Source organism: Branchiostoma lanceolatum, chromosome 7 (genome assembly GCF_035083965.1).
Source record: "Branchiostoma lanceolatum isolate klBraLanc5 chromosome 7, klBraLanc5.hap2, whole genome shotgun sequence".
NCBI lineage: Eukaryota > Metazoa > Chordata > Leptocardii > Amphioxiformes > Branchiostomatidae > Branchiostoma > Branchiostoma lanceolatum.
Window position 1 is genome coordinate 5,847,886 of NC_089728.1, and position 14,659 is coordinate 5,862,544.

General features: G+C 38.0%; 2 protein-coding genes across 2 annotated transcripts; one reads left to right on the forward strand and one right to left on the reverse strand.

The window, feature by feature from the left end:
• Positions 1–1,327: 1,327 nt before the first annotated feature.
• Positions 1,328–9,685, reverse strand: LOC136438836 (ubiquitin-conjugating enzyme E2Q-like protein 1). Its single transcript, XM_066433832.1, has 2 exons — positions 9,253–9,685; positions 1,328–8,705 (listed from the first exon to the last, which is right to left on the reverse strand). Exons 1-2 carry the CDS (start codon positions 9,683–9,685, stop codon positions 8,209–8,211), a joined length of 930 nt encoding a protein of 309 aa, XP_066289929.1. The 3' UTR covers positions 1,328–8,208.
• Positions 9,686–10,490: 805 nt separating this feature from the next.
• Positions 10,491–13,618, forward strand: LOC136438837 (mediator of RNA polymerase II transcription subunit 10-like). Its single transcript, XM_066433833.1, has 4 exons — positions 10,491–10,643; positions 11,271–11,354; positions 12,183–12,285; positions 12,636–13,618. Exons 1-4 carry the CDS (start codon positions 10,522–10,524, stop codon positions 12,735–12,737), a joined length of 411 nt encoding a protein of 136 aa, XP_066289930.1. The 5' UTR covers positions 10,491–10,521; the 3' UTR covers positions 12,738–13,618.
• Positions 13,619–14,659: the final 1,041 nt, after the last annotated feature.

Sequence of the window (14,659 nt, forward strand, 5' to 3'; positions counted from 1 at the left end):
TATGTCATCTTTGTAAACCCATGCTGATCCCCTTGTGTGATTTGACCTAGGCTCTAATCCTTATTTTTTATTTTAGACACACCACATTTTGTCTGCCAGAATGACAGAATGGCCATAGATTCTGTCCAGCATTAACAAGATTTTGTCAAAGGCTAGTAGGGAATATTCTATACGGTATTGTACTGTGTGAATTTGTGAAATATTTACAGCTTGTATAATTTATGTTGTCTTATACAAGGTATCTTATATAAAAAGTCTGACCTTAATTGTTATTGATTGTACTTTAAGATCAAAACTGTGATACATGATTTCAACACACCAATGATCCACTTATTCATTCAACTGCACCTTTTCTTCACGCATGCTTTGATCTTGTTAAGCGTTACTTTCCCACCATAGTTGTTTTTCTGGGACAATCGGCCCCTAGAGCCAAGTGTCTGAAGGATTTCCGTGAAACGCTCCTTTGAATGACACCGAGGCAAAGATCCCGCAAATTCATGCCTAGGTAACATCTACGTCATTGGTAATGCCCCAGGGAGTTTGGATCAATACCTGTAGAATATGGGGAGTGCAAGGTTTTGCAACCTATGTTTCATATTAGACTGATACAAGATTTCATATTAGACTGATACAAGATTTTGTACAATTCCTGTTTGCACATAAAATGTATTCCAAACATCCTGGGAGTGGAGTGTCCTACTCTGAAAATGGTAGAGAATATTCTCACTTTTGCAGTGTGAAACTGTTGAAAATGAAGCTGAAAAGTGGTCGTATGTGGTCGGATCTTAAAGCCTTTTGAGAGGGTATATCATTGCTGCCACAGGCCTAAAGAATCATTCTGAACAGAATTATATGATTAATACTATCTATTACACAAGGTATCTTATATAAAACGTCTGACCTTTAGTTATCAATTGTACTTTCAGCTTGCCAAACTGTGCACTCAAACTGTGATACATGATTTCAACATGCCAATCATCCATTCACATCATGAGCTTTTGATCAACTACGTCTAACAATAACAAAACTGTGGCCTGGAAATTTGGCATAGTCAATCTGAATTTTTCGGTGCTGCCAGAAATTGTCTCACTAAAGTCATTCTTGAAAAAGACGATTAAAGTCGAAACCGGTCGGATACCAGTCTTATCGCTGTCATTTACCCAAGAACTATGAATAAAGTCATATAAAGGTAAATGCCCAAAGCACCAGGATGCAGTGGAACTTCTCCCCATAGTCAAAAACCCTGCTAAAACTCTTCCACTCATCGATATGTTCTTTGGTTGTCTTTAACAATTTCATAGTAACTCTTGATCAATAACCACAGCAATTATATTCAACTCTTGATAACCCTTTAATCGTTAATGACTCCAGTGTCTACTTAACATTTAAGTAAATGTTACAAGTCATTGAAACACGAAATATTTATAAGTACCATCATTCAGTATCATACCATAACATCTTGTCTCTTTGTTCTAATATCTTCTGAACAAGAACAACATTGACATTCTCCCCAGACAAGAAAAGCATCATGGCAAGAAAAAGTGCAATTTCTATGCTGTTTCGAGGTTTTATCCAATTGCTTGAGTAAGTTTTTTGGCAATTCTTTTGCTGGTCTTCAAACTTATAGATTATAAATGTGTACAATCTTTTCATCAAATGTGATTCTTTCGTAACTAATCCATCAACTTCCACGGCAGATCTAGCAACCGACTATAACAAATACATTTTTCTCTTTCTTTCCTAAGAGTTTCAAGAGCTGATATTAAAATATCTTAAATCACATAATCTTTTATCAACTATGTCTAACATTAACACAATACAGTTCTTGAACATTAAAACAACAAATTCTTTACAAAACTCTTTTGAATAATATTCCTTTGAAGGGTATTACTTTTTAAAGGCAAGATAAAGATTTTGGCAATGTATTTTGCACTCTTGGTACACAACACAAGAATGGTATCACTGTATAGTACTCTAACAACATTATTTACAACAAATAGTTGCAACATATGGTTTGTTTCCTATATCATGTTCTATTCCAAACCCTATTGCTGTTACCAACAGACTACTGGGAACAGTGGTCACAATCTCCACAATTTCTTGTTTCTTACTCAAACTGTAAGTTGAAGAAATTATGCCCTTATTAAATTCATGACTGACTGAGAAACAATGTCCTTGACATATTAATATAGATATCATGCTTTTGTCTAGGGTTTGTTCATGATTTTTTACAACTTCATTTTCATTAAGGAAACTTTGGAAACCTGACATAAAGAATGAACTATAGCATGGTACAGGAATTGTGATTAATAACATTGAGAAAACGGTCATCAGAAAAACATCCTAAGACATAAACATAACCTCAAAAACTTTCCATATACGCAATGTTACACATCACAACTGCATACATGTATATCACTTTCAAAATGACCAACAAAATTTTTACATTTCTACAAGAACAATTCACAAAACTCACCTTAATCACTTTTTATCAAGACAAATGAAAAGTGAAGTTTAACCAGCACATTGCAACAACTATAATATCACAATTAATTATTACTAAATAGAATGTATAACTTCCGTCACTGCATCTGATTCATTTTTTTTTTACTTTATTAAAAGGGAAAAGTGGCATTAGAGTTTATGTAAGGACGAACTAGAAACCTTTTAAACAGCTTTGTCATATGCATGAAACACGAAACTGGTTTGGTATTGTCCAGTCTTCACTACTCCAGCATACTGGTTTATTGCACAAAGAAAGTGAGAATACTAAACAACTTGTGTGCGCATCATAAAGTCATAATACAACATCACATACAGAACAATTCTCTTTGAGAGCCAAGCCAGGGTTAAGCACATTACAAGTTCAAAGTCTGCACATATGAAAGAATATGATATCATAATATTCCCTGTCTGCTATATATATGTGTCAGAACAGAAACACAATGTCCTATATTGCATTGTATTGTGTACACATGGTAAATAAATATAACCTGTAGACCTTTCTATGGGTTTAGTTTGTTTCAGATCCAAAATGTGACAAGTTATGTAGATGTACTACTGGGTTAGAAAAGGAATATGGCATGTCAATGAAAATGGGGGATTATTGCCAAATGTGTGCCTAATGCCCTTCTTTATTACAAACAGCTATTATGAAGCTTATTGTGAGCTCTTCAGGGGGGTTCAGGGTAAAGAAAGATGGAGTGTGCTCAGTACGTAACAATGTCATTCATGCACTAATGTTCTTCCATGACACACATAATGTTTCTTGGTGCCATCAATTTAACCCTTTCTATATCAATGGATAACCTTCAAAGCAGAAATATCTGATCTGGCTTACATGTACTCCCTTTCCACCCAGCCAAGAACTGCTGAACCAGACAGATCACCAAGAACCATCTCTAAAGATTGATAGCTGAACACTGGGCAGATAGGGTATGTTATCTGTGTTTCAAACTCAACCGTAAGGCAAAACACACTACTTTTTAACAGTCTGGAACATACGTCTCAAGTGCATATACCGAATCGGGAAAGATCCAACATGCACAGGCAACGTATTGTTCTTGCCTCTGGCAAAACTGAAGAGGATCATCTTTTTCTGATCACATCTTTGAAGTTTTCTCCAGATAGATAGACACAGCCAATGCCTGCTGGCAATATAGATAGAATACATGACTCAGCCTGTGGTGTACATGTATGTTACAGCACCAATACAATTAGCCACAGGCATTTTTAGTTGTAATCAATCATATAAACCCATGATTCACCACATGCCTTATATAACCTGAAAGTCAAGTTCAATTAAACTTGCTGTTGAAGGAATTGTCTGGGAAGAATACATTATTCAGCAGTTTCTTCATCGTGACAGATCATGACTCATCCAACCAGTCAATACGGACAATAATCATATAGGTTCACAACAAATTTTAAAAAGGTACCATCCAACTTACAATACAATAAAGTAATTTTCCTTGGAATTTTCTTTTCCAGAAAATTCTCTATGCAAAATGTTTCATGAACATTCAGAGGATACATACGACAATTTTGTTGGCCATACTGACAGGAGCACACTCACAATCTTTCAATATCACAAGAGCCAGGCTCAAGGTGCGTGGGCAGTGTGTGTCTGTGAGATATATTGCCTCATGCAATATTGATACGTTTTCCTCATCATTGTTACTGCTGGCTTGCACATTTATGAGAAAAAACACACTTTTGTGATAGTTTGAATGTCATGCAAAACATCCATCTCGAAAAACGCTGCCTTCTAGACATCAATTTTCGTATGTTTCAATATGTAAGAGGGGATATCTTGACATGGCACCTTAGTTCATGTGGAAATAGTCATGGCGGCAATTACAAACAAATAGAACAATGACTATAACATATATACATGTATTTCCGATGTACCAATACTTCTTCAACAGGACGTATATGATGTACATTTAAAGATTGCCACTGTTTTCCTTTTTATGCTGATACAGCACATTTTCTGGATCCTTAAATAGGCTGGCTGTATTGGAAAGTACATAATAGCTCTCTGAGAAAAATAGCCAACTTTATACCATACCACTTTTCTTTGGGGGATAGGCTTGTCATATTATGAACACATAACACTTTTATATGAAGCCACTGCAATTCAAATTTTCCTACATCCCAGCTTTTCAATCCAAAACAAGTGTCAAAAGAAACAGCATTGTCATAATTGTATGTCCTACATGTACAGGTATATGCATGTTGAATGAGAAGTCAAAAGTTCAAATTTTCTGCACCTGACATGACACATACAACAGTAAAATCTGATATTTCCTGGTCATTTCTTGGCATGAAATTTTCTAGGATACATGTGAAGTGAAAATAAATTCAAAACAACATGCCCTTGATATGAATGGGCTCCGCCTCAAATTTAACTAGACACTGATCTATGTTATTGCTGTACTCTACTAAATGGATTTCCCTGGTCCATGACAAATAGGGGGGATGTGTACATTAAAGTGCTGCCTTTTAATTTCATTTTAGAACACTGTAGAGAGATTTATACATTAGGGCTGCAGGACAGCGCACCTCTTAGGGCCGGGTCCACACCATTACCAAGAGATTTATGTAGGCCATTACAAAATTGAACCTCGATTCTCATCACTGACCTAGGATTGACACAGCATACTTTCCAAACTACATTTTGGGGACTGAAATTGAAGATTTGGCAAAATGCGGCTTTTCTTTTGTATAGGCGACATATAGATTCACATGAGGTAGACAAGTGAAATTTGTTGAACTAAACTAGAAGTTAGAACCCTCCAAAGGCAGAAAATCTCAAAGATTCTTTCAGTAATCTATGATCCTCCTGTATGTTATGATGCTAATGACAACATACACAAATATCAGATTACATCTGCTGTATCTGTAATAAATTCATGCAAGCAACAATCTCATTTACCATCGTCCTGGCAGCATATGCAGAGCTCGTTACTTTAAACGAGTTCCTAATTCTGGAATCAATTGATTGACTGAATAGGATTACTGAGTAATTTCTGATGGACATGTTGGAATCATGTACATCATTTCCAATGTGGTTAGAATCAAGCCTTCAGCAGTAAGTTGTCATCAAATTGGGAGGTAGATATTCAGCTGTGTCTACAAAATACTTACTAAAATTTGTAAAAACCATTAAAACAAAATTCTACTTTGCCTCTGGAATATGAAGCAAAGACCAATGTGTCTACATACTGCCAAATTATATGTGCAAAACTACTTCTTTACCAAATGTCTTACAACATATAAATTTGGGAAAATATTGACGTCACACCTACTGGTCTGTCCGTAGGAAATATTCAAAATGGCATCGAATCAATACATGGCTGTCACGAAGTAGTGTAGGCCTTTATATTCCCATCATTTATGCCCTTTTAGCCAGCTCTTGACAGTCATATGTACATATAAAAATGAGCTTTTGAACATTCCTGTGAACAGATTAACATGATACTACTCCATGTAAAACAGGTTTTAACATCTACCACTTACTATTGCTAGTTCATAGTCAATGTGTATACACTGCATCGCCTCATCAAAAATGGACTTGCTTGTATGTACAAACTCATGGCAAATGAAATGTCAACTACAATTAGAATATCTGTTATTTACCAAGATTGTGAGATCCTACATGTATTTCTTCAAATGCGAAGTAAAGCACTTGTGCTTTATGAAATTATGTCATCTTTTTACCATTTCTAGTACAATCCATTGACCATCAATATCATACTATTCGAGTATTAACAGAAAAACAGTATTTTTTCAAAATTAGCCAAAGTGATATGTATGACACAAATTTCTCATTAGAATTTAGAGAAGTAAAAAGCCCACTTCAATTTGTTATTGATGAAGAGCTATCGATATTAATGAATGTTATAATTCAAGTGTATGCTAGAACAGTATATAGACTAAAGAGAGGTTATCAAGTTGGGTTGGATGTATTTTTTTCTTTCCAGAAAATTGCAACAATAAAAAACAACACCTTTGACTTTCATGTAACTTTTAAAAAGTAGATATCTATGCAAAAACGGTACAATTTACTACTACAAAAGAAAGTAGCACAGTGATGAGAAAAGAGTCATTTTTGACATGGCCCATAACAACACCTTAAGTTAAAGCTGCATGGCAGTCTTATTAGTGGGAGCATCTTGCGGGCAACCTCTAATTTTGCCGTATTTCTCAGTGGACCCAGATACTGCAGTCCCCATGGACCAGACTTGTCGGGGTGCATATAATCAAGGTACAGCTGATATTGGTCTGGATGTTGAGGAGAGAGTAGGAGGAAGATGACCTACATAGAGGCTTTTAAATCCTGCTCAATGCTCCAAATATATGTAATGTATTGTATTCATTACAACGCTGGTCATATCACAGATTTTTCTGGAAATATCATGCATGCATGAAAATCCTACTCCAAAAGCAGAGGGTCAGCTCCGGCAGGTTTTTGATGTGACTTTAAGCGTTTTTGTCGGGATCTCTATTTTGTCCAGTTTTCTTGGCGACTTAAAGAAAATGGGACAAAATAGAAAGCCTGACAAAAACGCTTAAAATCACGTCAAAAACCAGCCGGAGCCAAACCCCTGCTTGGAAAGTATGAAAATCCTTGTGTTAGAGGAGAAAATTGCATTTCCAGTTGTCAGTGCTAAATATTTGCAGCTGTAGACAAATTGGTTATGCCACAGGCATGAGGAAACAAAACAATTTACGTCTTTTTAGGCTTTTAATCCTACTTTCAATGCTCCAAACACATGTTTTGCATTCATTAGCTTGCCTGTCAACAATGCTCCTATTACTAGTAATAGTAATATTGCAAATTTTTGTAATGAGACGTCAGGAAATACCATACATGACACATGGATGAAAATCCTTGTGTTGGAAGGGAAAATTGCATTCTGGTCAATGTCAGTGCTAAATTTATGCAGTTGTAGGGAAAGGAAAGAATTTAAGAAAGAAAAGAACTTTGGATGTTGGTAGATACGCATGCATGGATTCGATTTTTTTTAAACAAAAATTATTTGTTCCAGGTAAAAATGGAAATAAAACCACAGGATCCATATATTTCCACAACAACCTTTCAGAATAAATCTATTACTTAGCAAGGGTTAGTTGATAACGATTTATAAGAAATAAGTGTTCATAAACATTGCTGGATGTAAGATGTCTACTAGTAGCCCCGCCTGTAAGACCGCCAGTGTTGCGTGGCCTAAGGAAATACATGTAAAAAGCTGATACAGTATTCTAAGTTCTACCCTCCTTTTCCAAATCAAAGTAATATCAGGGCTCAAAGTACTTTCTTTCTGCTTTCTGTGATAAATGATTCATGATAATCATAATAACAAGTCTATATTCTTTTGGGTTGCCACCTTGTGTTTATATTTTCTTCTTCAATCCCAGACTCAGGTATCTCGAGGCGTACTCAGGTACCCTGAAAATGCCAAAGGTATGAAAACCAAACTTGCAAATAACAAATGCCAAGACTCAAGAGCCATGAAATCCTAATGTCAAAAAAAGGGGGCAATTAATGGCTTTGTGCCAGCCCACTGCAGTGGCTTAAACAGCAAATCTAGGTACTCACTGTCAAGGTCTCTTAAGCAACAGAAATGACAGCCTATCCCCCAGATATCTGTACTAATAACATTCGTCCTGACCGTGTACATTACATTACCTTGTACGTACGACTCAACCGTCGCCAGCCGGTGGGGTGACCCACCCGTACTTCTCATGAGTCTTGACCACGTTGCGAAACGAGGCTTCCGCGTGAGACCGCGTGTAGGTCTCCTTCTTCTTGGTCTTGCGGTTGATGCGCCCCTTTCCCTTGACCAGACTGGCACTGAATTGTAGGATGATCGCCTCCACCGTGTAAGCGCTGGACCACCCCTTGGGGGTGAGCAGTTCCATGCAGATCGCCCCTCCGTCCATCACGTACCCGTTTTCAATTTTTGGCGTGAGCACGCGCATGAACGGAGGCGAGAAGGGGAAGTTTTCGGGAAATGTTAGGTTGAGAAGTACAAACTCTATACCCATCTCCTGCATGTCCTGGTAGAACTCCGAGTCTGGGTCTACCTTGTACAGTTTCACGTTCCACTCGTATAGGTTATCCTCGACTAGATCCACTTCGAACACGCCGTCCTTGTGCTTACGGACCTCCTGAAGCTCACGCATTAGTCGACGACTGCGTACCTGGGGGGAGACACAACTTCTTTAAAAACCTGGTCCTTTTAAGATGATAGATCTTATGATATTACAGTTAACATGATGCTCTGAAAATTACAAATGTAAATAGAATTCTAACAAATGCAAATGGCAATACAAGAATTAAGTAGCACCCTGGGGAAAATCAATCAAAGCAATATTTTTTAATCATTTGAATCTTAAAACATTTATTGAAAATTTGTCTCAAAATTTCAGACACCAGAGATGAAAATTATTACAAATATATAGATAGATATTCAAGTAAATGTATCAGTAAGATATGCCATAGATACAAATACCATGCAGCATTGGATGATGTTTTGAATGAATGAATTTTTTTTTCACCATTTCAACCTTAATCAATTCTCATTTTCAAATGAAAGGTTCAATTAATATCAAAGTTCATCAATTTTTGACAATTCTGTCCATAACTGTTGACTCTCCAATATCAGCTACGCTGCCTTGAGAGTCAATGTAACATATTGTAACATTTGACAATAAATAAATTCAAACCAAGATGACTCAGTACAGGTACCTGTAGCGCGTGCTCTCTCGTTGGCATCTTCACGTTGTCGAGCGGAACTCGCCCCGTGCTCGCTCGTCTGTTCGCATTGAAGTCTGCGCTGGTGCCTCGGTCTAAGCTCTTCGCCCTGATGTTCTTGTTTGGTCCCGCGACGACGTTATTAGCGTTGACGTTCCCGCTGACGTTACCGTTTTCCGCGTCCGCTTGCTCGAGGTTGGGGGGCAGGAATCTGCTGCTGTTGTTGCCATTGGCATCTCTGGTGACAGGTGGTACCGGTACCCCCCCTCCTCCTCCTCCTCCTCCCGCATCCTTCCCCGCACCTGTACCACTCCCCATCGCACAGTCAACAGATGCTGACAGACGAATGTTCTTATTCTTATCCCGTCCGCGCTCGCCGTGGTGGTTCTTGGAGCGGAGCAGTCTTCTCAGGATCGCGGCCATGCTCTAGCCCGAGGGTTGTCTGCCCGGCCGGCGCAACAGTTCGCTCAAGCGGCAAGATGAGGAAAGATTCCCCGCAAGGATGCAAAATGGGGAGAGAAAAAAAAAGACGAGCGCTGCCGCGGCCGGCAAACCTCTCTCTCTGCGACTGCGTTCTCTCCTTACAACACCCGCCCACGGATACGCCTCCGCTCCCTGCTACCAAAATTCAACACGTACACATCCCCCAATCTACAACAAGAAAACACAGAAAGCCTGCATCAGAAAAATCAACTCAGAGCGGACAAAAAAACGATGTAAACACGGCGTTAAGTTAACGGAGTCTGCATGAAAATGGAAGCCGATTTCTAGACCTTCGTGTCATCATCTGTAAAAACTGAGAACCAGATAAAACCCTGAGCAAAAAAAAAACCCAAATCTCACCACACGCCACCTCTAAACCGCACCAGAATTAATTACAGGTCCACAATTAAGTTGTGGGATAAAATATGACCGGAAATGCGGCTACATTCTGTGAAAAATCGATGGATTATTACCTTCTTTCTTTCACGTCGCGGCGAAAACCTCCTCGGCTCCGATTATCGTCTGCGAATACATACTGTTTTGTAGCTGGCCGCTCTATTTAGTTCAGTGCCTACACTATCTGTCCATATTTTGACGAAATAGATCCATAAAATATATGTATATCATATGAAAATGAATATATAGATACTCTGTATATTGTATGATATAATCCTTTGTTATATGGAGGAAAAGTTGGTAGTTTAGGCTAAATTGCAAAAAGAGGAAGGCACATTTTTTGTGCGAGTAGGGCGCCCCATGTTTTTGATGAAACCAAGATGGCGGAGAAACTGGAACAGTTGGAACAACACCTCGAACAGTTTATAGAAAATACTCGTCAAATGGGCATCATAGTCAGCGATTTTCAACCTCAGGGACAGCCAGTACTCAACCAGAAGATGTACGTACCCGTCTAGTCGTATCCTGGGGTTCAGAATGCCTTAACAATTGGTTTGAGTTGAAGTAAATTTTGTGTCTGTGTGCACATGTGCCTAAGTAAATTGGTGTACAAAGAAAGATGTGGAAGTGTGGAAAATATTGTCCAGTGTGAGTGATTATGTGAGAATTGTAGACTGTACGATTTGAAGAATAGTCTAAGAAAAGAAAAAAAATATTGACTACTCACTCACATTTTCACTTTTATTTTTAGAATTTGTTGAAAATCAAAGAGTTTTACAGGGAGTTTATAGCCATACCCCATGAACTCATTGTTGTAACGTTTATAAAAAATGTCATTGCCTGCCACAACTCTTAACAATAATTTATAAAGTGTGGTGGGGTCTTTAACATACTCCGGCTTTATGCCTCATCTGATCTTGAGAGGACATCCCTAACCGAAGCTACAGGGAGCTACAGTAGGTGATCCTAATTTTTCACGTCACGAGTCAAGTGAGGATATTCATATCAAGTACCTTTCCCAATGGTACATCATTAAGGCCTGTCAGGTATCCAGGCCAAAGAGGTCTAGATTCTGAGTCAATCAAGCCATCTTTAACCTTCCTCATCCTGTGTTCTGATTGGTCCACAGCCATGCCATGATCACAGGGATGCAGGAGATTGACAGGTGTAAAGGACAACTGCAGGATGTACAGGTGCCTCTGGAAGTGTTCGAGTGAGTATTTGGTCTTCTCTACTGTATTCTTCTGAACATAATGTTAAGATATATGCAAATTGTATCTCTCAAATCTTGCTCTATTTTACTTGTTCTACAAGTACAATGCATCTCACGTAGCAATACTGTATGTTTGAGTCTGGTTTGAAACAACACCACAATTTTTAAATGCTGACCAATGCCTGTTTGTGAGTGTGACGAATTCACAGTGGAGAAGTGACATCGAAAACTCCAACCTTGAAAATACTACTATTACTACTGCCATGGAGATATAAAGATTTACAGAATACTTCTCTGTAAGCCTAACATGCATTTGAAATGCATGAATACAAACTGTATATCTGATCTGGCTCTTTTCTCACATGGACAAGTACTAGTACAATGTACATGGGCATCTCATGAGTCATGGTTCATGAAGCAGCAATACTGTTTTGTGATTAAAGTTGATACAAAAATAGACCTACAGGCATTTTTGTTTAGTCATGATTGTTTTGGTATGATGCTACAAATTGATAGCCTTTCTTTTACTCTAGGAATGGTAGGATAGCTTGTATTAGTCATAACTCTTCATAAAAATTTTATGTCCCAATTCCTGCAGAAATAATGTGCTTAGTTCATTACAAATTGACAAGGACATATGCATGTAATTAGATTTGGGATTACCTCCTAGACAACAGAGGAGACATACAAGCTTACCGTGATTTGATAGAAATGTAGATATCACGGTATAATGTTTGTGTTGTTGAGTCATGTGGACAAATTGCTTTATGTTTGCACAGCTGTATATAGGAATTGAGCTGAAAAAAATGTGTCTCTTCTATGTTGCAGGTACATAGATCAAGGACGGAACCCTCAGTTATACACCAAGGACTGTATGGAGAAGTCTTTAGCCAAAAATGAGCAAGTAAAAGGCAAGATAGATGCTTTAAAGGTGAGAGGTCAGGTGTCTTTCCAGTCCCTTTCCTCAAAAATATTGGTTTACAAGTACAAAATTAATAGAATCACGCACACACAAGTAATCAAAATTGTGATGCCCATCTGTGTTTCTATTGCCCTCGGGCCACACAGTAGTTGAAGCAATTCAGTAGAGTACTAGCTATTTGAAAAACACTAATGGTCCATGCTTCCTCTCAATGGAGGACCATTGCTTTACCTTTTTAAGGGTGCTTGACAGCTAGTCCAGTAGTAGTTTGTGTTAAGCAGAGACTGAATCTTAGTTTAGTTGACAAGAGTTGCAGAAATTTACACTAACAGGACATTGCTGTTATTATCATTCTGCAGAAATTTCGATCACAGCTGATCTTGGAACTGGACAAGGTCTTCCCGGAGGAAATAGCCAAATACAAGGCAGCCAGGGAAATGGTGAAGGAAGAACACTCGTGACCATGACTCATGATCAGGGCACAGGCCATGCCAATTTCATCAGTTGTTTCTCGTATGTACTGGAGTATGTTGGAGCTAGAGGGAAGAAAATTAAATTTTATTTGCTGAATCATGTTTTGGTGTTGGTTTTCATTTTGAAAAACTGCAGTTTTAAGCATTCAAGGAGGAAACTAGTACCCCCACCCCTCCCGAAAAATCCCCTTTTGGAAAAGATGTACAAAACAACAACAAAATTGTGGAAACAGTTTGTCCAATTGGTGTGGCTTGATGTGTACATGTTAAAAGTGGTAGCTACCAATGTACATAATGATGTCAACGGTTTTGTAGCTCAATATACATATTCGGTAATTTCTTTTGAAACCTAAGGAAGTGACACTTATGTCGCACTGTTGTTCGTGACCCTAGTGAGAAAACTACTGGTACAGTAGTTTGTTGTAAGTTATTCTTGTGAACTAAAAGATCGGTACATGTGGCATGTGGAATTTTCATGATTGCCATCAGTGAAAAGACAGGAGAAAGAATTGCTGCCCCCCTTGCAACTTGCTTTTGTTCTGCAGATAAAATCTGCATACTAGTAATCAAAGACAATTCTAGTATCTATATAGCCGGTGTAAACGCCCTTCGGCGTAGCACACCAGCTTCGCAGGTACGCAGTGCGGTAGCAGCTGGTTCTATTACACCGAACGACCTGTCACGTCTAACCAATTAATTTGTATCATAGAGGCATCAATTCTCAAAGTTTGTTATGAAAGAAATTGGTCAGAGAATGTTTTATTTGAATGCCTTTGTGTCTTTATATGGATGTTTCACCAACATGATGTATCAACATGTATTGGAATTAAATTTGTAACTTATGTATTAAAACTTCCTAAACTCTGTCATTTATTCTGTCTGTTTACAATTCAACTATTTTGAAAGTACAATTGATATACAGTACCTAGAAGAAGATGATGGTATGAATTACAATGTGAAAATTCGATCTACAAGCTCAGACCACATGGTATATGCTTTTCAGCAGATAATGTGCTGTGTTTTTTAATGTTGCTTTATTTTGATGGCTACCATAAGACACAAAATATACATGCAAAATATTATCAAAATAGTCAGAGAAACTGCACAGACTTATTGAACTGTAGAAGATTTTAACCCCGTTTCCCAGAATACACAGGAAAACACTGCTATACCACATGGGATACAAACGCATTACAACATCCAGTATAAATACATGGGGATGAATACAACCGCACATCATACATGCAAGGTAAGTAAAGGGTCATGTATTGACGGGCCAGGGTCATGGCCATTTTCTATAGCAGCCGTAAACTGTACATGTGGCCCTGCTACTAGGCCATGGCACATTAATCTTATGAATGGCATAGCTTTTATGAATTGATTTTTGCCAGCCTCCCCCCTTTAAAAAAATATTGCATATGTTTAAAAAGAAAAAGAAGTGAGGCACGTTGATCACCTTTCAAAAATGAGGAAGCAAAATGACATCGGACTGTGCTATGAGGAAGAGGAACAGCATTTGCAGTTTTAAAGCGGAAAAACAATTGCTTTCACAATCTTACTACCTTTTACGATCCCGCCCTCAGAAATACTGCATATGTTTAAAACGATTTAAGCCACGTTAACCACCTTCCAAAAATGAGGAAGCAGAAATGACATCCTGTTGCGCTATGAGGAAGAGGAACATCATTGGCAGAAGTACATTAAAGCGGAAAATACAATCGCTTCAACAGTTTTTACTAGCCTTGACGATCCTCCAAAACAGAAACAACGTGTTAGATGTTTTTTTTTTCATCCTTAATATTTTTATTTCTACACGTTATCGAGGTCAGGAGTGACGTCAGTAAAGCGGAAAATACAATTGCATCATCAATTTTTACTACCTTTTACGATGCTCCAAAACAGAAACAACG